At 44.9% G+C, this 23400-nt stretch overlaps 1 protein-coding gene across 1 annotated transcript in view; it reads left to right on the top strand.

Moving 5' to 3' along the window:
* Nucleotides 1-23400, top strand: part of GALNT14 (polypeptide N-acetylgalactosaminyltransferase 14) — a gene marked incomplete at both ends in the record, with an annotated part of 213616 nt that overhangs the window by 175168 nt on the left and 15048 nt on the right. The window contains 5 exons of the mRNA XM_080936800.1: nt 126-247; nt 8429-8516; nt 9361-9445; nt 11784-11887; nt 22338-22464. Of these exons, the coding sequence (XP_080792926.1) occupies nt 126-247; nt 8429-8516; nt 9361-9445; nt 11784-11887; nt 22338-22464 (526 nt within the window). The remainder of the gene's footprint in view (nt 1-125; nt 248-8428; nt 8517-9360; nt 9446-11783; nt 11888-22337; nt 22465-23400) is intronic.

The raw sequence follows: 23400 nt of genomic DNA, 5'->3' as shown, positions 1-23400 counted from the left end.
TTGACAGTGGGGATATGGTGGCTGTATGTGTCTGGGTGTTCAAGGGAATACTGAATGACTCTTATGGTATCTTTCTGGTCACTGGAGCAACAGTGGCACCCACCTGGATATTCATTCATGAACAGGTCTGGTCCGGTCCCGGATTCGGGGTGCCGACATCGCCCAAGGCACCACTCTGACCTTCCTGGACAGCCACTGTGAAGTGAACAGGGATTGGCTGCAGCCTCTGTTACACAGGGTCAAAGAGGTGAGTCAAGCTGAGGAATAGAGCTGGGGTTCATACCTCCTACTTCATCCAGGGCCTCCAAACCTGTAATTTCACTAGGGATGGGATAGAGTGTTATCTTCACTTTATATATGAAGAACTAAATAAAGTGTCCTGAACAAGATCACTGCCTGTAGTCAGTGTCGAAGCAATGCCTGAGCTGTTTGATTTTATCACAGCAGTAAGCATGAAACAGAAGCTGTCTGCGAGTAGCAGGTAGCATTCATTGTCCTGGGCAATAGAGAACTGCCCAGAATGCTATCTATCAATGTTTTTGGGGTTTTTGGAAGGGTATCCTCCCTGTTGAATGCAAGGAAAGGCAGCAGATTCAGTTCTCTGGGGCTTCTGTTTTCCCTTCCACCCATGGGAGGGACCTCATCCATTACTCCTACCACATGCACACAACACAGCACTTGAAGGCCCCGGGCCAAGCGAGGAGGCTGGATGGTGAGAGTGGAAGCCTTCCTATTTACCCTTGAATTACTCAGCGATTCTGTATACCGCCGTCTCTGTGCCTCAGCCACCACTCTAGCAAGCAAAGCAGGGTCTTATTCTTCTCCTTATTATTTTGTCCTCTCAGAGAAGGTCACCCATTCTGGCCCACTATATAGTGCATTGTCAGTGACACACACTCCTAATGCTTGACACTACTCCTAAGCCACTGCCTATCACTGTATAGGAAGTGGGAATCAGATATTCATAACATACATATTTCACAGATGAGAAGATAGTGTCCCAACTGTTATGTGACATGATTTAATGTTCATTAGGGATGACATCTCGGGCATCAGATGAGCAGCGCATGGCCTGGTGTGGGCTGGTTTCCTACTCTTCCTGGTTACCACTCAACTCCTGCCTGCATAATAACAGTTCTGAAAGAGAAGCCCAGTGGGCAAACTGCCCAAAAGAGAACTAGGAAATCCTTGCCTGCGGGTCGTGACCCCTTGGGCAGAGTTCAGATGATCCTTTCACAGGGGCCACCTAAGACTGATAATTACACTATGATTCCTAACTGTAGCAAGATTACAATTATGAAGTGATAACAAAAATAATTTTATAGTTGGGGTCACCACAGCATGAGGAACTCTACTAAAGTGTCACAGAATTGGGAAGGTTGAGAACCACTGGTCTGTGAAAACTCTGATGTTCAGAAAGTTCGTCATGAGAAGGAAACAGGGAAGTTTTGCAGACCTCTCAGATGCTGAACAGCGCCCTCCGTCCAGAGCCTTCACATCCCTAGGAAGGTCTTTGTGCCTGTAAGTTACTCAGGAGCTAGTGAAGTCATCCTCTTGCTAGTCTGTATGTGGAGCCAAGGAGAAACTAGAGTCTGTAGACATGGCTTGAAGGGCAAGGCTGAAAACCACAGGAAGATGAAGAGCATGCAACACAAACAGGCTTTGAGGTCAGAGGCTCCATTCCTCTCTACAGCCAAGGTCATGCAGAAGAGAAAACTTAAAGCCAGGAATTTGGTATTTTGGAAGCCCTGTGGCCCAGGGACCAAAGATGGGGAACAAGAGGCCTGGACCCCTTGTCGTCCATCACAAGTGTCCCACAGTTGCTGTAGGCATTTTGGAAAATGTGGAACATTAAAATGAAAACTAATCAAGCAAAATCCTGTCACGCAAAGACATCCGAAGTCTCATTTGTTCCCACTTAGAATCATTTTCTCTTCAGAGAAGCATCGTTCAGTGTGGTTGTAATCACCCTGTTTTTACCCGACCTTGTATTCTGCTATTTCCCCCTCTTACCCACAAGCACTTTCATGTGATCGTTAATTTAACCCTAGCCAGAATCATAGATGTATTATTGTATGTGTGCTTAAACATACATGTGAAAGATATGTAACAAAACTGACCATTTCAACCATCTCAAACTGCAGTCTGTAGACTGTACAACTCTCACTATATTATAAAACATTCTTAGCATCTCAGAGGAAAACTCCACACCCGTTAACAGCTGTTTCCTTCCTGTCCTTACCTCTACAGCCACTAATCTGCTTTTTCCCTGGGGACCTCCCTATTCCATACATTTCATAAAATTAGAATCATATGAGAGGGCCTTTGAACCTGACTTATCTTATGCAACACATATTTGAGCTCCACACGCACTGTAGTATGTCAATATTCTTCCCATGGCCAAATAATTGCTCCACAGTATGTCTTCATCCACGAGTGGATACCAATAGTAATAACGCTGCTATAACCACTCATGTATAGGTTTTTATTTATGTATCTGTTTTCAGTTCTTATGGAATATATACTAAGGACTGAGATTGCTGGAATTAGATATTTCTTTTATAGCAATCCCCAAGATGGTTATATTTAAAGAACTTTTTTTAGTTTTGCTGTTCTTTGACAGTTTCATACATTTATATACTGAGTTTGCAGCATCTCCTCTTACCTTCTTTCGTCCCTACCTCTCTCCCACTAAAATCTTTCTTTCAATCCTCCCCCTTCCCCCTCTGTCTGTCTGTCTGTCTTGCTCACTCGAATCAGTTAAGGTTGCTTGCATGGCATGAGTGAGGGATTAGTTACTGAAACAATACTGGGAAAAATTTAGCCTCTCCCATGATACCCTCAGCTGCCCACAGACTAACAGTGAGAGGTGAAACCTCATGAGCTTCTCTCCCCTCATGATAAAAAGAGAGATGTGCCCAATCTTATTCAAGTCTTTAGTAGATAACCAGACTTAAGGGGGATTTAAGGAAGTTCGGCCTTAACAAGTCTGAAGCCCTTTCCTGATGGCTCTAAGTCCCTCTGGAAGAACTCCCTGAGAGATGCTTTTATTTCCCTATCTGTAACCAGCCTTACCTACAGGCTGACAGTCTTCTTTGCTTTCTGAAATAGAAGTTTGACTTCCTGCAAACACTCCTCTGGAAGTCATTTGGCCCCATGATGGAGCTTAGCTTCCTGGTCCCTATCAACTTCTGAGCTCAATCTTTCACAGTGAGATTAGTGAGACAGGCTCCAGGATCAGCCTAGAAAGGCCTCTAAGATTACCCAGAAAGCCCTGCCTCGTGATGCTGTGGAGAGGGGCAGACCCTGGGACAGCCCCACAGAGACAAAGAAATGTGCAGGCTGTGTTTGTGGGTTTCTTTGTATGTGACATGCCTCCACATAGAATGTGATTTGATCTTGTGATTGGAAATGGAAAAACTTTAAGTTGTAATTGGCGATTGAGATTTTCAAAAATAGAACAAAATAAGAAAGAAGCTAGGCTTGGGCTCTCCTCTGCCATTCTCGGCTGGAACACCTCCATAATTTTCCCTTCTCATCCCCCTAATTACTTGATACTAGAAACACTCAGCAAGCTGGTTTTTGGAGGGTGTGTGTGTGTGTGTGTGTGTGTGTGTGTGTGTGTGTATGTGTTAACATAAGCTTCTTTCTTCCACCTCCTTCCGTATGTATTTCTTTGATGCAAAAGAGATTTCAAGAATTCTCAATTCTTTCAACATTCAGCATATGTATATAAATAATAGTTTATGTATCCTTCAACACCTTTGCATGTGTTTTTCTCCCTTGCTTTCTCACTGGAGCTCTATTAAAAAGGCAGGATCATTTTACAAATAATAGCAACTTGCCTATGCTTCACAGATTTACAAACAGAATCCCACAGAATGTGTCAATCTAATAAGGTCATACACATTTCTACATGACAGAACCCAAATAGAAATCCAGATATTTTGTCAACAAATGCATCCCCACCCCCAGTAACAGCTCCTTAACAGCCCCCACCCCCAGCTTCTTGAATATGAATGGTTTGGATGTAAACTGGCCCTCTACCCTTTGCCAGCTTATGTATTTGAATATTTCTTCCCTGGCTGGTGATGTGGAACCTTATGGAGCCAATGGGAGGAGGTGTCTAGCAGCAGGAAGTGAGTTTCTGAGGGTGAATCTTAAGTGCTGTGGCCTTTCCTCTTCCTATTAATCTCCTTTTGCTTTCTGATCTGGGGAGATATAAGCAAGCATCACACTCTGGCTTCCACAGGAACTTCTGGTACCTCACCATGTCTTCCCTGCCCCACAGAGCCTAAATAGGTTCCTCCTTCCCTTCAGTTGTTTCTTGTCAAGTATTTGATCATAAGGAGGAAAACTTAACTAATGTATCACACCTCCCCCCAGGCCAGCTGAGAGACCCCTAGACTGTTTCTAGACCCTGAATCAAATCATTCTGCAATCCTAAACTGTGGTATCTCATTACTCAACTTCTTTCTCCCTACAACTCCTATGCCAGGGGAAGACTCGGGCATGTTGGTGACAGCCTGAGAGTGTGCTTCTAGAAGTTTCTAATTGCATTCACAATATACTTTAATTATGTAAATCAAGTAGAGAACATGAGGTATGGCAACAACCATAATTGATGGCTACCACCGGGAGCTCTCAGCCTCTTTTTGGTAAGATGGGGTAGGCAGGAGACTTATGGCTGAGGCTGGAGGAAGAGTAGGAATAGGCTTGGCTTTTCAAGGTAGGGTAAGGAAATGAGCCTAACCCTCCAGTTGTCCCCTTTGAGGGGCACACAACAGGAACCTCTGATGACTCTGGGTATCATATTGAGACTCTCTTTATCAATGAGCCTCCAGCTTGAGAAGCTATCCTGTGACACCATAAGCAACCAGAGGGTGCCAAGCCATCACCTATATAATAATAGGTGAGCGACTAATCGTCTCCCCTTTGAGCCAATTCTGTTGAATGACTGCTGCCTGCCAGGGTCTGGACACACCCGAGAGTGGGTACTAATCCTTTCGCACAGATAACTCAAGTTCTGGTTTTGGTGACTCATCCACAAAGGCCCCACATAGCACTTACCCCATCCCAAACAACCCTCATTGCCTGTTGGTTCTCCAGATCCCACAGTTACAGCACAAAGGAAAACCCAAGCCAAACGCTCAGTGGTTAGGAGAGTGCTTGTTTCTTGACAGGGGAGCCATCACAGCTGTGCAGAAGTACCCATGTGGAGGCTGAGGCTAAAGGCTCTAGACTTGGGTTTTCATCTTGATTCCTAAATAGGGAAGGGAGCTTCATTTCCAAATAAAACAAAGCAGGACTATTATAGTCTAAGTGTCCTGAAGACCATTCTTGGGCTCAAGGAGAGGATTTACAAGTCAGCAAAGCTGATCTTCTTGTGTTCATCACTGATTACAGTGAAAGGAAATAGGTTACCAGCAGCAGGAGGAAGCGCCCTGTGGGAAGTTCCATCATGACTAGTTAGCTCTCCTCTCCCAGAAGGGTTCCAGAGAACTGTATAGCAGACAGCCCAGGGACAGGAAGGGGAATGTGACAACTAGAGCATCTCACCTGTGTATTTGTATCCAGGGCTCTAACTGGCCTTAAGTCACATTCATGAGCCTGACCTTTATGATTCATAGTCACCATGTGGCTACAAAGGTCAAGTTGGTACTTCATGGGACAAACCCCTTATCATGCACCACACTGTTAGCGCAGAGTATCTAATGTGCCCCAAGACTCCCAGGTAAATAATGACTGTCAGGATGCTTCAAGGGCTTAAAGGTTATCCTTAGCAGCTGGGCACAGACTAGACATGCCTCTGAGCCTGTTTAAATCCTTTATTATGCATGGGTCACTGAAGAAATCTACGCAGCTGCAGAAGTCCCTGAACACAGGAGAGAAAGAGAGAATAAAGACATTGTCAGACTTGCAGAATATGTCTCTGAGACTTTGATTTTATTTAAGAAATAAAGTGGTGTGGGTGTTGTGCTCAGACAACATCAAAGGCTGGAGAGTAGCCCCAAAGAGACCGTGGCACCCAGGCAGGCAAGATGCTGACAGCTGACGATTTCACAGCACCCGTGCAGCAGAAGCAGTGTGTGGCATTGAGCATTCCTTGCCACCGGGGCCGATTGGTTTTCAGCAGCACCTCATGACTGTCAGAGTTAGATGTGGGAGGCTCAGGGGCAAATTAAGTCTGTGAACTTAGAATCAAGGGTGCAGTGATTCTGGAGTTTAAAACAAGAAGACAACTTCATCTGGAAGAAAAAAATTGAACCTGGAAGTTGAAAGGCTTTAAGGAAAAGCAGAAGTTTTAGAAGCCTGAGGTAGCCCAAAGGGTCTAGAGGATCGCTTCCTTGAGATGAGCTTGCCTCTGCAGGCCACTTGACTCTCAGTGTGAGATCCTAGGGTCATCTTGTTCTCAGCTTGCTTATACCGCTGTTGGGGCTGATATCCCTGTTTTATACGCTGATACAACGGACAAACTTGATAGGTTTGGTAGGCCCTACAAACTGAGGACATGGGCCCAGTTCTTTTGAAAATATCCCATAGATGATTCTTTATCTATTATTTTATCTTTAATTATGTGTGCATCTATTAGTAGATATATGCACATACACAGGTGTGCAGGTGCCCACGGAGGCCAGAGGCATCAGATCCTCTGGAACCAGAGTTATAAGTGTTTGTAAGTCTCCTGATGTGGGTACTAGGAACTGAATCCAAGTCCTCTTGGAAGAGCAGGAAGCACTATTAATCACTGAGCCATCTCTCTGACCCTCTCACCCAATGACTGATAGCTACAAACTGGGAAAGACTGCTTAAATTGCAAAGAAAAATGAATGCATTACTTTTTTTTAAAATTGACACAATACTTTTACTTATTCCTTGGGTATTAGGGTATGGAGTTCTGGGTAACATTTCTGTATATGTATACAAGGAGTAGTGATCAAATTAGTCTAATTAGCATTCCTGTCATCTTAAACATTGATCATTTCTTTGTGTTGAGAATATTCAAAATCTTTTTTCAACATTTTGAAATATATAATAAATTATTAAAACCTCTATCTTCTCTGCTGTGCTGGAGATCTGTAGGACTTACAGCTGCTTTCTCTGAATTTTAGTGCATGTTATCAATTATCTCTGTGTTCCCTCCCCCACTCTCCTTCCCAGCCTCTGGTGTCTGTTCTGCTCAAACCAATTCCTCATGTTCACACTCATATGTGGAAGTAGGTTTGGATGGCCTTGGAGTCTGTGTTTAAAAAGGTACCTTATGTTAGAAGTGATTAAAGTACTGGGCATGGCCAGATTAGCAGAGCAGAGACAGCATAGGCAGCCATACACAGAAGGAAAGGAAACAGATGGGGGAGGAGCGTCTAGAAGACTACTGAGGGTCTCTATACAAGAGTCCGTGTGGATACAGAAGAATTAGAGGAGTGGTTCTGAAGGTGTGGGTCTCAGATTCTTTAAGGATCACATATCAGACATCCTGCATAGCAGCTGTTTATATTATGACTCATAACAGTAGCAAAATTACAGTTACAAAGTAGCAATGAGAGTAATTTTATGCCTGGGGTCACCAAAACATGAGGAACTGTAGCAAAAAACTGCAGCATTAGGAAGGGCAAGAGATACTGCTTTAGAGTCAGAACCAGAACTTGGTCTGGTTGATGGACAAGGTAAATCTTCATTCACTGCTAGGGGAAGAGGATACAAGGTAATCTGTTAATAGAAACCAAAACTTGAAGGAAGGAGATGTGTTGGGAGATGGTGAAGCTAGTGTTGAAAACTGAATTAATGTGTATGTGGAACTAGCCTGTGGCGTACTAAGCTGATCGGTAGGCTGGAATTCAGGACTGGAAATATAGATATGTATCTGACTGCAGGGAACTGCTAGTCATTAGCTTGTCTAAGAACCATAGGCCTCAGGTGAAAGAATTTGAAAACCCAGGTTTCCTTTGGGGATGCCTAGATTTGCTTCCTGTGACTACCAAGTAGGGTATGGGACTTTGGTCCAAGCTGGATGCCAGAACTCCCACACAAATCTTTGGTCAGAGATAGGAGTGGTTTCTGCCATCTCCACTGCTGAGCCCACCTGGGCATGCAGTTTCAGGTGAGCAGGAAAGGGGGAATCGTTTCGCTGCTTCCACTGCTGGGTCTGGCTTGCCCTCATTTCCACTGCTGCCACAAGGTGCAGTGTAGTGCTTATGGTATCGTGAAGAAGCCTGATTCTTGGGAGAACAGAAGGCTTCCTACTATCTCACTTAACATTACTGGGGCTTTACTTACTATCTTGACCAGGAGAAACCAGGGTGCTCTTCAATGCCCATCTGCCCCACAGTAGAGTTACTTGTTGATTATACCCTGAGCTTCACAAGTTCCCTGACTCCCAGTCAGTGGGTCCTCCCTGAAAAATTGAATGCAGGTTTTTGTTTTTCAGGACTACACAAGGGTAGTATGCCCTGTGATTGACATCATTAACCTGGATACTTTCAACTATATTGAGTCTGCCTCAGAGCTCAGAGGGGGTGAGTGAGCTAATACTTTCCCCCTAGTCCCCTACCTGCTCTTTCTCTCCTTCCTCCTCCTCCTCATCACCATCATCATCTCCTCCTCCTTTTCCTCCTCTTCTTCTTTCTATTTCTCTTCCTGTTCTTTCCTTCACTCCTCTTCCTCCTTCACCTCATCTCATTGTGGAAAAAAATGAAGAAAGACATTCTTGTTGTCTGACATGTCCATGTTTTTATCTTGTAATAAAATTCCGTTTAGCGTGACCCTTTCTCTTGGAACAGCGAAGGGAAATGATGGGGATATAAGCCAGACATCCCAGCTTCCAGATCTCTAGCTTTAAGCTGGGGCTCACCCCTAGGCATGAGGATGTAGGGGAACAAGGAGTCCTGTGTTATGTTGGTCTGCCATCTTGGCATTTCATTACCTTATCACAGAGATGCTCTTCCCATGCTCTTTGCCTAGAGCACAGTTCACTTCTAGCCAATACTAACGTTGAGGTGGTTTGCACCCAAATCCCCAATTACTCCTTCCTAAGACTCATACCTATCATTTTTGTCTGTTAACTGACCATTATTGTCACTTTTGTGCCATGTGCCTTGGCTTTTACCCATTGCCCTTGATTCCTTAACTATACTTATCAGGGAGATTCAGGGAAACTGCATAGCTTAAAATGGGAGGTGGAAGTTCAGAAATAACTTTGGTGGTGGGCCAGCAGTAGTCAGACTGGGTGAGGAGGTGACCTGGGGTGAGGGCTTGACATTCCAGGAACCAGTTTTCAAAGGAACTGGAGGAGGAATGAGATAAGGGACCTCGGAGTGTTCTCTGAAAAACTGAATTAACTAGGACAATGCTGTGTTTTAGGATTTGACTGGAGCCTGCACTTCCAATGGGAGCAGCTTTCCATAGAACAGAAAGCATTGCGCCTAGATCCTACTGAGCCTATCCGGTGAGTAAAAGGACTGCACAGGAGGGGGTGGGCAGGTTCAACTCCACTTGATACCTCTGCCCCATGGTTCAGAAAGGTCCATGCTGGGTGTTTATCCTGAAGAGTGAAAAAGCAAGAACAACTTGGGCCAGAGAATCTCTCTGTTTTCCCCTTTTCTAGAAGGTTTCTATCTGCATTCAAATTTCTGGGTATGGGATTGAGACCTTTAGAGACCTGTGTTGAGGAGTGGTACCCAATACTTCACCTTCACACAGGCACGGTGGCTTTTATGTCTCCCAGTGGCTAACATGTAAGAGTCCAACATCATCACATTTCGGTCTCTCATGAGGGAAGAGATGCTCTCTAAGGCCCATAAGCCCAACATTTTGGTTGCCAGGATTCAGGTCAGAAAGGGTGGGTTTGTGGAGGCTATAAACTCTAACTGTAAACTTGTATGAGGGCATGACCTCCATCGTATATTAACACATCTACACTTGTCCTATGTAAACATGGTGGCTTGAAGTGAGCCAACTGGACACATGGTAGATGGTTTTGCCACTTTCTCTTTTTCAGTTTCATTGTCCCCTGGGCTAGCAAGCTGGCTTCCTAGAGTTCACAGTCATTGGAGAGGTTCTGGCCTAGAATAAAGCATAGTTTCTATCCTGCAGTGTGGTGTCAGCATTGAGATATGATATTATATTTGATGTTGTTCTTCAGACTGGTTAGCAAGCTTATCCAAGGCCTCTTGGGATCCTCTGGACTCAAACAGTTCTGCCTCAGAGAGCAGCAGAGGGATCTGAATTGTTTGAATAACCACAGACAAGGCCAGTAGACTGGAATCTCTCCATCCAGTCACTTAGCAATGCCCAAGATTATGCAAGAATGCCTGTGAACTCATTATAGATATTTGATTCACTTAAGTTGAACCAAAAACCAGATGAGTATCAGAGAGCTCAATGATGTTAGACAAGACAGGCGGGAGGAGACTCAGAGGTCAGCTATAAACCCACCAGCTCTTTTATCTCATGCACCTGCCAACTCATCTTCCTGTCTCCAACCTTCAGAATCCAGAGTACAGCCAGAAGGGATAGTCAAACTGGATATTGCTCAGGATGCTGTCCTTTTTTGAAAGAAAAGGAGCTGCCTCCCATGAGGCTGAGCACTACACACTTCTATGTCGGTATTGGAACAAGTTTTAGGTGTGGAGGCATAGGCAATGATGACACTACCTGGGTTCTCCCATCGATAGAAAGAACATGTCTTGGGACAGGTCTTCTTATGTGTGTTGCTTATGGGGGGGAGGTGTGTTTCCAGGATTAGACCAGTCTGCCAGAAGCAGCAAACAGTCATAGCAAAGTCAATCATGGCCTTCTGACCTGCCCTCCAGGTTTGCTATAGAGACAAAACTCACTTTGCTCTCTGGGCACACTAAAGCAGGGGCCATGATCCTGAGTATCTTAGCCATTAATTTTACCTACATGCATCCTAATCCTTATGGAATTACTTGGTCAGCTCCTGCTGCTCTTGTCTACCTGCCTTTTTAAACACCTTCTCTTTCTAAGCAAACAAGAGCCACAGTCGGAAGGAGGCACTCCTATCCATCCCTCAGACATGCAAAGAACGTGTATTAGTTTATTGTGGCTATAGCAATAAGTACCCAACTTGCTTAAATGGCAATATATGTGCCATGGTTTAGAAGCAGGCAAGGCATTCATAGAGTTGTTTCCCTCTGATGACTGTCTGGGACTCTGCTCTTTATAGATTGTCAACTTCTCTCTAGTTCCCACACCTTCCTCTTTGTATATTCACATTTGCATGCCAAACTCCCTGGTCACATTGGCTCACCCTAATTATCTTGTTTTAATTTTGTTACCTCTCTATGATCTCCAAATAAAGTCACATTCTGAGATACTAGGAATTAGAATTGCAGTAACACTTTTATGTTGGGTAAGGGGAAGGAATTCAAGGTACAGCCAAAAGGTAAAGTCTCAAATCAAGGAAGTGAGCTCAGGTCAGGACCTGGCTGTGTTACCAATTGCCCTTCTCTTCTGATCAATGGCCTGCCAGCTCTACTCCAAGAGCCTTGCTGGGCAGAACCAGAGGAGGAGTGGCAGGTGGAAGCTCCTTGGAGGGATGTTGTTAAGTGAAGTTTCCTGACTGCAAGGTCAGTGAATTTTCAAGCAGAGGACAGAACTCTGCTGCAGATCCTTGTTTTAGATAGCCTAAAAATATATTGGCTCTTCTGAAGAGGGCCAGAAATGAGGAGAAAATTGCCTTGAGTTCTGGACTCCCAGAACCAAAGAGTTTGAAGTTACTTCCTCATATGACTCCTGACCTTATCTTCCTTCCAAACACACAGGACTCCAATCATAGCTGGAGGGCTCTTCGTGATTGACAAAGCCTGGTTCGATTACCTGGGTAAATATGATGTCGACATGGACATCTGGGGTGGGGAGAACTTTGGTAAGTCTCTGTCTCACATGTCATGACCCATATAGTTCAGTACAGCCTGAGAACACTGTGTCTTAGCCACTGTGTCAACTGAACAGTAGCCAGGATGTGGCAGAGGGGCAACTGGGAAATCTGAGTCACTCCTTTAGGGAAAAGACTGGGTAGGGTCCCAGAATAGTGATTTATAGGAAGGTGGTCATAGCAGAGAATTTTCCCATTCTAAGTATACACACCAAGTACCAGGGAAACATGTCCAAGAAGGTTCTTGAGGGAGAAAGTGAGATGTGAAATCCAAGAGAACCAATATGAATGCCAAGTTCATGGAGCCAGATGCAGGTTTGAACTAGAAGCTCCACACTTAGGAATCTGGAGTTGAAGAAGACTGAGGAGAAAAGGAATGTGGCAAAAGAACGAGAAGGTGTAATCCCTTCTCATCATAGTGCTGGGTTAATCAACACAAAAAACAAGAAAAAGTTCACCCTCACCTTTCAGTGGGACAAAAAGCAGGGAGGGATAGGGGCTGGCTGCTGCATATGGTGGCCTGCCCTGGCCATAACAGTGGCTGATATTTGCAGCTATGGAGAAAGCATCTTAGATGGGAACCCCAGTTCATCCATCTAATAACACGAAGTTATCCTGCACAAAACACCATGACCAAGAAGCAAGTTGGGGAGGAAAGGGTTTATTCAGCTTACACTTTCACATTGCTGTTCATCACCAAAGAAAGTCAAGACTGGGTAGGTCAGGAAGCAGGAGCTGATGCAGTGGCCATAGAAAGATGTTACTTGCTAGTTTGCTTTCCCTGGCTTGCTCAGCCTGCTTTCTTATAGAACCCAAGACTACCAGCCCAGGGATGGCACCACCCACAATCAACCCTCCCACTAATTGAGAAAATGCCTTACAGTTGGATCTCAGGGAAGCATTTCCTCAAGGGAGGCTCTTTTCTCTGTGATAACTTCACCTGTGTCAATTTGACACAAAACCAGCCAGTACAGGTGGTATGCAATGGCCACGTGAGTCCCTACCCAGGAAGAAATTAAGTAGCAAGCAGGACCAGAGATGAGGATATGACATGTGGTCTGCTTTGTCTCTGAATATCTCTATTCCCAGGACCTATTATGCAGGAGGCCCACAAACAAGAGAAATGTAAGAGGGAATAATTGTGATGGGTGCTTCTTCTCCGTGGGCACTGGGAGGTGTGGGAGCATGGGCCTGGGGATCATTACTTAGGCTGGAAAAGTGATCCATGGGCACCTCCCGGTACTGAGCTGTCTGGCATTAGCTACTGCCTTTGCTGTCTTCTGCCCCTGCCATCGGGGTGCTCTATGGCTTTCTTCCTCAGTCACTAAGAATTATTTCCCAGAAATTTATGGCTCTGGCTGAACCCATAGCATCTCTTCTCCCAGCCTGGGCAGTATAGGGGAGAAATTTATCAGGAAATTGGTCTCTTGTCAAGTGGAGGTCAGACTGGAAGCACTGTAACAAATTCGGATATCCAGTTTCCAGCACACAAGCCAACAGGTGTGGAATCTAACAAGAATTGTGGATGTGCTGGTGTGGGGTTCAAGGCTAAGTTTACCTTCACCAGCCTAAGAGAAGCTGGGTATTCCAGTACTCCTTACTGAGTTCTAGCCCTCTTCTCCAGCAGCAAAGTGTTCCCTGCAGCCCTCTGATGGACAACTGTGGCCCAGACTGTGCCCTAAAGCCATTCATTGTGATTCAGAAACTCTCGCTGTCTGGCATGATCTGGGTTAAGAATTTTTGTGGAATTGTTAGAAAATCTTTCTAAGGTACAGTTCAGCTCCATCCAGTTTGTCCACTGGGGTTTGTCCTGTCCTCCTGAATGGCACAAGGTGAGAATGATCCCTCTTGGGTGCAGCAGTTGAATTTGGATGCAGGCAGCATTGTCATTTGCAGGATAGCACATTCTGGTCTGACTTACCAGCACCCTTCCTCTCCATGGATGTTAACACACACAGCTGCTCAAATCAAGATGCAATCTCACCGAGCCGGCTTCTGAGTCACTCGGTATTACCAAGGGCTGATTTGAATAGAGCAGTTGGGAAATGGTTCCTGTGAGGTGTGGGAAAGACATTTGTAATCCATCACAAAATTGTTGAGACCAGAGAAGCACTGTAGACAGTCACCACAGCAATCACTCTGTTTCCCAGCACCCCAACATCTATTATGCTATAGTCAGCCAGTAACACCTTGAAAGCCTTTTCTGTATTCTTTTCCCCCTTTTTTCTTTTCTTAAAGTATCTTTGTACTTAAAAATATCAGGAAGATAAATCATTTTTTTTTCCAAGAGCAGATACTTGATGTAATTATGTGCACAGAGTAGCAACTGCAAGGAGTGGAAGACTAAGCCACAAAATACGAGCAGGTGGGGATTCTAAACTGTGTCCACGTGACTGGTGATCAGCTATCTGCATGGAGGGTGTTAGCAATGCTTTGGCAACAAGAGAAGATGAAAGAAGGTGCCTGAAAGAGCAAAGGAATCCTGTCTGAAGGGTATAGCCCATCACACACACACACACACACACACACACACACACACACACACACACTCTCCATCCTGGCCGCCCTTTGCTATTTATTACTGTGTGGTCTACTCTTTGGCTCCTACCAAAGTGCCCTCAAGGCAAGCCTCCCAGGGCTGCGTGCACAAGCACTCCCTCCTGCCCTTCTCCCATGGAAGTGTCTATCTTCCTAGGTTCACCAGGCTGCTTCCTGTACTTCCAATTTTGGCAGACCCTCCTGAACTTTCAGACTGTTCATGCCCTCTACAAGAACAGAGCCTCCTTATGCACCCACTATGAACCCCAGAAGAGGGCAACTCTGGGTGACCTCTTCTACAGCTGGGACACTTTATTGGTCTTCTCTTCTGCTACCACCCCTCCCCCACCCGCCCACTGTGGCATCCCATTTTCTCAGCATAGAGATCTTTATACCACCCTTGCACTGACCATTTATGTATGTAGCTGTCTGGTTATCTGTGCTCACCCCACTGTTGGCTCCCTTAAGGCTAAAGCAGAAAGTTCATCTTATTTCTGGTTAGAGAGGCCCAAAATAGTTGAAACTGCTCACAAAATGCATGTGTGAAAGCGAGAGACTGCATGGAAAAGGATTTCTGGATGGCAAAGCATCCAGAAACATATGTCTCTTTGAGTTCCAAGATCATCCCACACCCAAACCCACAGATGCTCAAGTCCCTTATACAAAATCGAGTCAAATTTGCATAGAGCCTATGTGCAAGCACTTGTATGACTTAAGTCACTCCCCCATTACTTATAATTCATAAAAAGCATAAATATTACATAAATAGTTTTTACTCCTCCTGGTTTAGGGGAAGATAGTGAGAAATGGCTATACATGTATGCTCAAGACAAAAGCGATTGTCTATTGTCAATAAACTACTAGCCTGTGTTTGGTTGAGTCTGGGAAGAGGATGAAGGGCAGATAATACAATACACAAGGCATCCTTTGAAATAGTTTATATAGATCAGTGGAGCCATGTTTGCAGGGACTCTTTGATTATGTAAACAGTAGCAACAGGCTGACATGTCTGTTCTTTCCAGACAGTAGAATTTCTCTGTGCTCTAGACATGTTTGCCTATGTAATGTTGACTTTAGTTCACAGCTCCAAAAAGACGTGTTCTCTTTGACCAGGGTGACTGTGACTGAGCCAGATCTTTCCCTCTCCCTGCCCCATCTTCCACTGTAGAAATGGCTGTCGATGCATTGGCTGCAGGGCCTTGTAAAAGCTGTGCTGTATCTTGGTTAACCCCCCCCCCACCTGCTGACCTAGTACTTCATTTCCACCAAGTGTTTCTAAAATGAGCTGAGCACTTTTGATAATTATATCCACAGTTTAGGACATGAGCAGGCTTTAGGGAAATGTGGCTTTTAGATTTTTTTTTCCAGAGGTTGATTTGCATTAAAATTGGATACTTAAGCTCCAATTTACATAACACAGGATACATGTAATATATATCTACTTACTCAACTTACTCTGAGCCTGAGCCACATCTCACTTTTAGCTTTTGGTCTCTAGAAGAAAAAAAAAAAGGAATCTGTTGCCAGTAACAAGTGAGTGTGTGCAGCAGGCTAGGAGTGGGGGTGTGTGCTTCCCAAACCAGGAAGTTTTGGCACATATAAGCATACAGGGAGAATGTGGGATTCCTGAATTTAGAATGGGGGATTTCTGAAGCACAGCAGACACAAAGAACAGTGCAGAAAAGAGAGATGAGGTAGAGCCCAAGATTTTTGCTACCACGCACCATGCTCAGAGTGGAGTCTGGGATGCCAAGTATGGTTCAGGAAGAACTCAGGCTGTGAGATCAGATAGGAGTAAGTCTGAAGCCCTTAGTTACCACTGAGTACTCTTGGGAAAGATACTTCCCCTCACTGAGCCAGTTTCTATGTCTTGAAGGTAGAAGCAGTGATCTCTTAAGTAGGATGAACAGTCCTCCCCCCCCCAAAATAGCCACACCCCAAATACCTGATGCCTGTTTGGATGTGACCTTATATGCTACAAAGTTTTTCAGTGGTTTGATGGGATCACTAATTAGTGGGTTGGAAAATGTTGCGAATGGGTCCAATCTAATATCCTAAGAGCTCCAAAAATCAGAGAGCTTTCTTAGGCACACAGAAACAGAGTTGGCATAAGCCAGGTGCCATTCTCCAAAGGAACATTAGCAGCTGTTAGTTTAAAGATGGAAGAGATAGCAAGAAGTTGCTGAGAGGGGTTCTGGGCCATCCACCAGCAAGGACAAGGGAGCCTAAGTCCTGAAGCCTTGAGTAACTTTCTAAAAACAGCCAAAGGAGCCTCATAGCAAGTTCTCCTTCAGAGCCTCCATGAAAAGACACGGTTTTGCTGACACCTTGACTTCAGCCATGGAAGGCACTGTGTAGAGAACCCTCCCAAGCCCTCTAAGCTTGAGGAGAATCATTATAGCAACACAAAAAATCTCATCATATCTACCTGCCATGGGGCTGCGTGGAGATAGTAGTCTCAGCCATTAGAGTCGGCTGCCTTCCCTTGAACATGAATGAGGCCAATGTCTGATAAAGAAGGGTAGGCTTCCTGCTGAGATACCTCAGTGCTCATGCTTTGCTTTTAGGCCAAGGTTAGGAAAGCGGCCTCAATAAGGACAAGCACTCACATCTGAGGAAACATCGTCTTTCCCCAAGTATGGAATGACACATGACACCCTCTGGGCTGCTCTGCTAGAGCCCACGGTCATGTGTGATTCTCCAGGCCCAGCTGTGATCCCACAGGCTATCCTTTGTTTCTGCTTCTAACTGTCCCACATACTGTCAAAGAGGGACACGATTGCTTATTTGCCAGCAGAGTCTGGAAAGTTAAAGGATGTTTATAGTCACAGGGACATGGGTGACCACTGTGGACATGTGGTTAATACTTGTCCAGAAGTAGAGGCCTGAGTACAGTACCACTTGTTCCACCTGTGAAGTGAAATAAATTTGACTCGAAGATCCAAAGCTATCTTTCGTAGGCCAATAGGATAGTCTCTAGTCAAATTAGACCATCCTTTAAAAAACAATGGGAATGTCTTAGTTGATTTTGTGCTGCTATAGCAGGATACTACGCTGGGCGGTCCACAAAGAATAGAGCTTTATTTCTATCTTGGAGAATGGGAAGTTCAAGATTGGATAGGGTTTGCTTGCTCGAGCTTCCCATGGCAAAATGTGCATGAAGGAGAGCTCAATAGAGGGCAAGTTCTTCATCCTTTCATAGCAACAGGCTTCCATAGTAACAACTCAGTCTCCAGATAAGAGCATTGATCCATGCATCAGAGCCAGTCCCTCATGACCTTTCGGAGGTCTTGTGTTTTTAACACTTTTTCTTTGAGGATTAAGTCTACAGCCAGTGGGCTTGGGGAGGAATGTATACTGCCCTTAAGACACACAGAGCTTCCTTCTTGCTCCAGTAAGAGATAGGAGATTAAAAATTACTGAATTACCTGTCACACAAGTGAGGGCAGGTTTATGAGTGAATGTCTCTTTCTGCCCACCACTGTCTGCTAATATTCCCTTTGTCCTCACCAAGCTCAACAGGAGGCAGCATAAATAATGTGATCATGTATGTCATAATATACATATGTAAACACTCCAGGATGCTGCACTGAAAACAAGGTCCATGGGATGAGCAAGATGACCCACTTGTCCCCAAAGCCTGGTGACCAGAGTTCAAGTCTCAGTTCAAGTTCCTTCCACCTGGTAGATGGAAAGAACTAACTCCCATAAGTTGTCTTCTGATGGCCACAGAGATTCTATGGTATATGTGCACATGTGGGGACCATCCCTCCTCACGAACACTTCCACCTCCTCCTATACTCTCAACATACACTGAATAAATAAATAAATGAAAAATAAACAGAACCAATTGCACACAGCTGTTCTTATGTGAACTGGTGCTCTTTGCCCTTGTTAGAATTCAAGTAACAAAATGAAGCCAGAACCTTGACCAGGGATGGTGTGCTTCCTGGAGAAAGAGATGCTCTCTGGCCCCTGAATTCCTACCCACCACTTACATGCTCATCAGATGGGTGTTGATTCTGATGAAAGGTGAAGGTCCTAGGAGGTGGTGAAAATAGCTGATGTGCTGATGAGGAGATGGTAGACAAGAGAAGGGAATGCAGGGTGTGAGGGCAATTTGCTCTCAAATATTAATCTGAAGTTCAAAAAATAAGGTCCCATCACAGTGCCCCAGTAAAGATGGAGTAATTACACATCTCCCTGCCTGGGATGCTGAGTAGATCTAGGTATGTGTGACACTCATCACCAAAGAGATAATGTAAGCACTGTTTAAACGAATCCGAGAAGATTCTCTATAGCAAGACTTGGCCTCCCTCCAACCTCACTAAAGAGATGGTGGAACCTCAGAAGCATAAGCATGGAGGGCATCTAAAAATGTATAGCTTGACACCCCAGCTTCCGTGGTTCTCATGGCACTTCTCCAAGCCCTCTTCAGGAGTCTCAGGACCAGAGACTGTCTCAAAGGCTTTTACAAAACTGCTAGCCAAGCAGGCCTCTGCAAGCCACAATACAGATAAGGGCAGGCTGGTTGTACATCTAGGTTTTAAGTATTCCACACAGTAGTTCTTAGAAATCATTACACTAACCTAAAAACTCTTCACATCACCAAGAGGACCCCTCTTGACTCAAGTGGCAACACAGGGACCCATGGCAGATTCAAAGTTCCAGTTACAACAATCTGGGCTTGAGAGCTGAGAATCCTTACTCATGTCAGGCCAAGGACTCCTGGAGGTGGAACATCTGATCTGAAGGAAAGTTCAGTTTGGTAGAATCAGATGTATGACTCAACGATCCAGTAACTGCATGGTGGGGAGTTGTTATTTGTCCCACGTGTGGGTATTTTGAAGACAGCACCTGTATCTTTGGGTGCACTGACCAGTAGCAAGCGCTCAGTCCTGGGGAAGAGGGATGGCAGGACAACAACTTTGAGTTTGAAGTTGGGAGAAGTACATAGGTTCCTGGTGTCTTGCTGTCAGCTGTGCTAGCATAGCTACACTAGAAAACACAAACATCAATAAGCAGGATTGCTAGGAAGATGGATAGGAAACTACCTGACCTAAGAGTACAGGAAGATGTCATTGTCTCTCTGAAGAATAGTAATTGTTTGAATTTTGGCTCTAACACAACACAGGAGAAATGGAAATGGTGGAAGATTGGCTTAGGGGAGGAGAGAAGATGGGACTATGGAAAGATGCCAAGAGATGTAGAAGAGGTGGCATGGTGGCTCATGTGCCTCTCTGAAGTGTCAGGTGTTACTGAAGTTGAACACTGTATCTGGTAGCAATTGGGGAGATGCTGGCATGGAGGAATGTTCTCAGTGTCATCAAGGGGACAATGAAGCAGCCAATGTTGGAAAGACAGTCAATGACAGCGTCACTGAGGAAATGAGCATGGGACAAAAGGCAGGTGATGGCACTGTAAGGTGGGAGACTGTACATGACTGGTGGAGGACAAAGGTCAGTGGACTCAGAAACAAAAGACTGGATGAAGGGTTTGCAGGAAAAGAAGTAGCCGATAGAGGAGAGAGTGTGAGATTGAGGTTGCAAGAATTTGCTTTTCAAATGTGGAAGGACATATGTCTTATTTGAATGCATGGAAAAGAAGACACAGTAGCTAAAGCACATGCATCTGCTTAGAAAAATGCTGGCATAAAGTGTGCAGCCTATATCTAGTAAGCCGGGCCTTCATCTCATATGCTGGAGGGTTTATAGAGGTTTCCTTTTCAGAAAGTAGAGCCGATCTTTCTTGGGATCCCTGAAGAAGAATTGATGGGATTACACACAAGCAAAGAAGACTCAGTCACACGTGGAGTTCACATGATTCCACATCTGACCCCCGAGGTTGCTCGTTGTGGTGTCTGATCAAGATGTGGATTACAGGCAGTTGGCTGAACCACATCTTGTTTAGTGGCTCACAAACACCAAGCTCAGATAGTAACCTAGCCACAAAGGCCAGTTCTCTGTATGTGGGACATCTGAGGAGACACAAAGTCCCAAGTACTAAGTTAATAAGCCCTGCAGTCTCCTGTAGAGTTGGCAGAAGGGGGAGATAGTAGATGTGGCCTGTGAAAAAGTATATCCAAGTGGGCGATGTCATTGGTGTCTGAGTTCTCGGGAGATTGCCTTCACAAAGGTGTCTCATAATCGGTGCTCTTGAGTTTCTGACACTACTGAGTTCACAGCCATCCTCAGAAGTCTCTTTCATTTGATACTGATAGCAGTTCTGTAGAGCATTTCTAGAGTTTTGGTTTAACTCACAAGGAGAACAAGATCAAACTTCAGCAAGCTGGAGCCTTGCTTTTCCAAGGATGCATCTAATAAGTCTGTCCAGGCTTGGAAGACAGACAAGTCTTTCCTTACCTTAGGAGGAGGCAGAAAGGGGCAAGAAAGAGGCAGAAGATATATATGAGAGGGTAGGGCCTGGGCCAGGATCCCAGCTTAGGTGCCCACTTTTAAAGCTGTATGATGGGGATATAACGGGAGAAAAGGGGAGGCAGTAGAAAGAGGCCAGTTAGGGGAAGCTGAAAGGTAGGACCCATGCTGCTGAAATGTTCAGGCTTGTGATGGAAAGGCCCCGGGGATACCTATATCCTCATTCTCTGTCCCTGAACTAGGACTGTGTCACGGGCAGTCATTTTTGGATTTTTTTTCTCTTACAAAGCCTGTCCTCACACTTAAGATTCAATGCAAAAGCATGGGCCAGGGAGGAAGTCCCACAAATGTAAAATTGCTTTTTCTTGCCTTTCTACTACTGATGGACTCAGTGGGGTGTGGGATGAGAGAGGGTGCTTGGGTAGATTCAGTAAGGAAGTGCATTGTGTATAGAGAATTTTAAAGCAGCCATACTACTGGCTTAAGATGCTTTTCAGTATCACCACACATGCCAGTTTCAAGGTAGGGCAATGATAAAATATTCTCCTGCCCAATTCTACTACCTGGTGCCCAATTCTATCTCCCTGATCCCTAAACTGAGATAAAAACCTGGCCTATGGCCTACTCTTAGTAGTTCCCACAGAGAAACTCACTAGAGACAGGATTCTCTAACTCCATCGCACCCTAAGTCCACCCCACACACCACCACTCAGTAGCAAACCAGGAAGAGATAAGTGTACGTGTGAAACTCCACCCTGGGGAGCGTCCTCAGTATCTCAGATTACTCCTCAAGCCTTGCCTTCCTATCCTAGGACTCGGTTGGTTCATGTTTATCCAGTGGGGGAATGGCAGGCTTGAGGTGGTCCAGGTACCTTCAGCTGCATCCTTGATATGGTGTTTTCTATTTCGCTCTGAGTGTCTACTCCTGACAGATGTCTGGTCTCTATCTCAGAATATTTTGTGTTCTCAGAATTATTTCATGTTCTCTCTTCTTTTCCTTTCCCCTCCCCATCCCCACTTCTCTCTATATATCTTTGTCTGTCTGTCTCTGTTTCTCTCTGTTTGATTGGGAAGGTGCATTATATGTGCGCATAGTGTTCCTGTGGCTGTCAGAGGACAATTGTGGGAGTCCATTCTTTCCTTCCATCATGTTGGTTTAGTAGACTTAACTTGGGTCTTTAAGCTTAGGAGCAAATGCCTTTGCTGGCTGAGCCGCCTTGCCCTCCATCTTTGTTCTGTTTGTGGTTTTAGAGGGCGACTGTAACTGATTTTCTACATGTATGTATCACATCCCAAAGTAAGCCTTTTACGATCACCCAAAAACTTCTCACATCCCCATGCTGTCTATTGAGAAGTCCCAGATCACTCTTCACAGTGTTGAGACTCAAATTACATGTGCTCCCAAATAAAGAAATGCATAGCCTAATTAGAGACTTTGTTTTTAGATGTCTACAAATCCCTAGACACAGTATCTCAGAGCCAGTATAGAAGGATTAGAGAGTATTAAAAGAAATGTGGATGTCTTGCAGAAATCTCTTTCCGAGTGTGGATGTGTGGAGGCGGCCTGGAGATCATCCCCTGTAGCCGGGTGGGGCATGTCTTCAGGAAAAAGCATCCGTATGTCTTCCCTGATGGAAATGCCAACACATACATAAAGTAAGTGCATGCCCTGATCCAATGTGTGTGGGTAGCAGCAAGGAAATGGTGGCCATGGGCTTGCAACAGACTGTAGTACTCTGCAAGCTGGTCTAAGTGCCCTGGATTATGCATGAGTTGCATGCCTGCAACCTGGACTCTGCTTGGGCAATTGGCATTAGAACCAAGACTTTCTTAGACTATCCCTGAGACTTGAGGAGTCCTAGCAAGCCTACTTACGCCTACCTCATGCCCCAAAGCCAGTAATTAAAGTGACTGGTCAGGTCCATCCTGCATGGCTTTGACTCTAGGTATTTGCAAAAGGAGGTGGTAGTGATGATTAGAAATAGCAGGTTGACAAAGAGAAAGATCCCTGGGAAGAAGCAAGAGATGGAATGCTCTGGAGAGTCCAGCCTTGTGCCTGCTCCAGGGCCTCCTAATAGACTGAGGGAATCTAGATGGGGTATACCTGATAATCCAGCTCCAGGGCTTCTCATTTCATTCAGCACCTCTCCACCGTAGATATAGAAGTAAGTACAAGTAAGCAACCCAGGGGTACCCTTGCCTATCTCTTCATCAACCTCTCCTTATACATCTTCTTTCTAACATTTCTCTTCTTTCAGTTTTCTCTTGTCAAAATATCCATGCATGCCTATTTATCTTAGGATTTTTAAAAAAATTGTGCGTGTGTGTGCATGTGTGTGTGTGTATGTGTGTGTGTGTGTGTGTGTGTGTGTGTGTGTGTGTGTGTTGGGGGGTGTTTGTGAATGCCTTGTCCATAGAGGTTAGAGAAGAGCATTGGATCCTTGGAGATGAAGTTACTGACAGCTGTTTGCCACCTAATGTGGCTCCTAAGAACCAATCAAATTCGAGTCCTCTGCAGGAGCAGTTCCCACTTACCTGCTGAGCCATCTCTCTAGCCCCTGAGTGTCTTCATATTTTTCTTCACTTGTGTTT

This window comes from Micromys minutus, assembly GCF_963924665.1.
Source record: "Micromys minutus genome assembly, chromosome: 1".
NCBI classification, from domain to species: domain Eukaryota; kingdom Metazoa; phylum Chordata; class Mammalia; order Rodentia; family Muridae; genus Micromys; species Micromys minutus.
The sequence above is the reverse complement of the archived record's forward strand: the minus strand, read 5'-3'. Positions and strand labels throughout refer to the sequence as shown.